The 2,713-nt window shown below is 39.6% G+C and overlaps 1 protein-coding gene across 1 annotated transcript in view; it reads right to left on the bottom strand.

Moving 5' to 3' along the window:
- PNPLA7 (patatin like phospholipase domain containing 7) overlaps positions 1-2,713 on the bottom strand; it is a 318,179-nt gene that overhangs the window by 135,295 nt on the left and 180,171 nt on the right. The window contains exon 22 of the mRNA XM_019510411.1: positions 283-432. Coding sequence (XP_019365956.1) covers positions 283-432 — 150 coding nt within the window. The remainder of the gene's footprint in view (positions 1-282; positions 433-2,713) is intronic.

Here is a 2,713-nt window from a genome sequence, read left to right as displayed (position 1 = left end):
GTCCTGAAGAATCACAGAACTTATACTGTATCATAGAGTTTGTCCATTTGTATGCAATGTGTGAGAGAAAGGGAGCAACAACAAAAAAAAAAGTCACCGTTTTTAAAAGTATGGGAAAGATTTTCCTAACATTTTTTCAATCAAGATATCTGATTTTGTGCACTAGAATATGTTCCCCTTCTACAGCAAGCAGTAACTTTCACCATCTCACATACAGTCTCTGATGCTTTCTTAAATCATAAGGAGATTTGCTAATATAGAAGCATACGAAGAAGTTCTTACCAACAGCACTGACAGCATGCTTGAGCTCCAAAGTAAAGGCAGTAAGCGGTACCTCTTCAGACACTGGCATGATTGCTACAGTGGAGAGGTTGCTGGCAGGATTTCCGGCATCCCACTTGCTACTCGCAGTGTGCAATCCAAGGGGATGACCTGTGAAAAAGCATAAATATATTTAGTCAGTCAACCAGAAAGCTGCATGTTGCCTTGGTACCATGTTTCATTTTCAATGGTCAGGAAAGAGGGAAATAATTACTGAATTATTTAATCTATGTGATGTACAACACCTTCCATTTATGCTAAAAGGGAAGATTATACAATAATACCACTCTAAACAAGGTAAACAGGAATCCTATTGTTTTCAATTACTGAAGGAGCAGCTTATGGGTACAACAGAGGCAATATTAGAATCCAGATACTAATGCTGAAAAAAAGGAATGTGCTAACACTTAATTTAGTCTCCCACTGAAAGAGATGGAAGAGAGTTCTTGGCTCAATAGAGCTTGGCTTCAAACCAGGGGTAAGCATTCTCTTAGGCTGGGAATACACACATTTTCAGCAAGTTACAACTGATTTGCATGGGTCAATACGCTCAAGGGATCAACACACACTTTATATTAGTTTCCAACTGGTGATATAAAAAGGTATCCAAGGCCTGTTGCAGAGATGCTTCATATTCACCTCTGAAATCCCTTTCCTCTTTCTTCTCTTATCAGGTTTACGGTTTTGCAATTGTTGTAGGAAATTTCAAAGCATGGTGGAAAAAAGCCATTTTGGCAATAAGAAATCAATCTTTTCCCTTTTCACACTTATAAGCAGGATCCTATTAAGCGGCTTTCTGGATGTCACGTAATGCGAGTAATAAAACGTATCTTCCCAGAACCTTGCAGTTCTTTAAATAACCACTTTATACATGAATATTCCTACTCCACAGTCCCCTCCTCCTCACGTTCAAAGAACAAGAGCCAACATGACAATAAGTTATTTATTTGTCTGAAAAATTGTGTCTAACGTCTATTCCATTTCAGAGATCTCTAGAAGGCAGGTAATCACAAATTCTGAAGGAACAGCTAAAATAAAATAGGTTTGGGATACTCTCCCCTGGAAAATTATAATACCGTTGCATATGAAACTTAAGAGAGCTGATACCACGTGACATTATTTGCCAGGCAGTTTTTCTTTGGACTATATTTTCTGAATTGACAGATTAGAACACAACTCACTTCCAAGTAGACGCTCCACACGTACATGCTTTTCTCTCATTTTGTTTTTGTTTCGTTTGAAAAGCCTACCGATTCCGGGTTCAAACCCTTCACCCTCTCCAAGTTGCATAGTGCAGGAAACAGTTACCACATGCTCTTCACATTGCTTTGAATGGCTGCTTCCATAGTAGCAAAATGTAGATTATTGATAATAAGCCAGTAGTTTTACCTATCAACTAGGAATATTTGTCAGAATGTATCTGTAGTGCCAGCACTAACAGAGGGACTATCTGCCAATAAGTTAAATATGTTGTAAGCAAAATATGGTAAAAACTGAGATACAGAAAAAGTCTGTAAATTACTTCCATGAACATAAACAAAAAGAGATGTAAAGATGACAAAGATCAAGATATTAAAAGGAAAGTCGATTAATACAATAACCAGTATCACCTCCAGAATGGGAATATGTAAAGGTATAGAGAAACCAACTGTGTGTAGCTAAGTATATCAAAAAAAAGCCCCCAAACCCTAGAACCTGGAAAGGAGGTATAGAGACTGCCAAGTAAGCTCTCAGACAGCAAGAAAAGGTTGAGCAACGTTATGCAGAAGTGCTTGGAAGAGAACAGCACTTTTGATATATGGAATTTTTGGTCACTTTTTTTCATCATATAAATTAAAACTGAGGATCGCCTTACCTAGTTCAGCATAGGAGAATCATACAACCATTGGATCATAGAAAACTAGGGTTGGAAGGGACCTCAGGGGGCCATCTAGTCCAACTCCCTGGTCACAGCAGGACCATCCTCAACCAGATCATTCCAACCAGGGCTTTGCTGAGCTAGGCCTTAAATATCTCTAAGGATGGAGATTCCACCACCTCTCTAGGTAACCCATTCTAGTGCTTCATCACCCTCCTAAGGAATTTTTTTTTTCCTAATATCCAACCTAAACCTCCTTTCCTGTGACTTGACACCAGTGCTCCTTGTTCTATTGCCTGTCACCACTAAGAACAATCTAGCTGCATCCTCTTTGGAACCACCCTTCAGGTAGTTGAAGGCTGCTATCAAATCCCCCCTCAGTCTTCTTTGGCAGACTAAATAAGCCCAGTTTCTTCAGCCTCTCTTCAGAAGACATATGTTCCAGATCACTAAACATTTGCTGTCCTCTGCTGGACACTTGCCAACTTGTCTGCAACAGGGAGGAAAGGCGGGGGTGTGGCGCTCTACATTAAG

Source organism: Gavialis gangeticus, unplaced genomic scaffold (genome assembly GCF_001723915.1).
Source record: "Gavialis gangeticus isolate Ggan-Ray unplaced genomic scaffold, GavGan_comp1, whole genome shotgun sequence".
In the NCBI taxonomy this organism is placed as follows: Eukaryota; Metazoa; Chordata; order Crocodylia; family Gavialidae; genus Gavialis; species Gavialis gangeticus.
The sequence above is the reverse complement of the archived record's forward strand: the minus strand, read 5'-3'. Positions and strand labels throughout refer to the sequence as shown.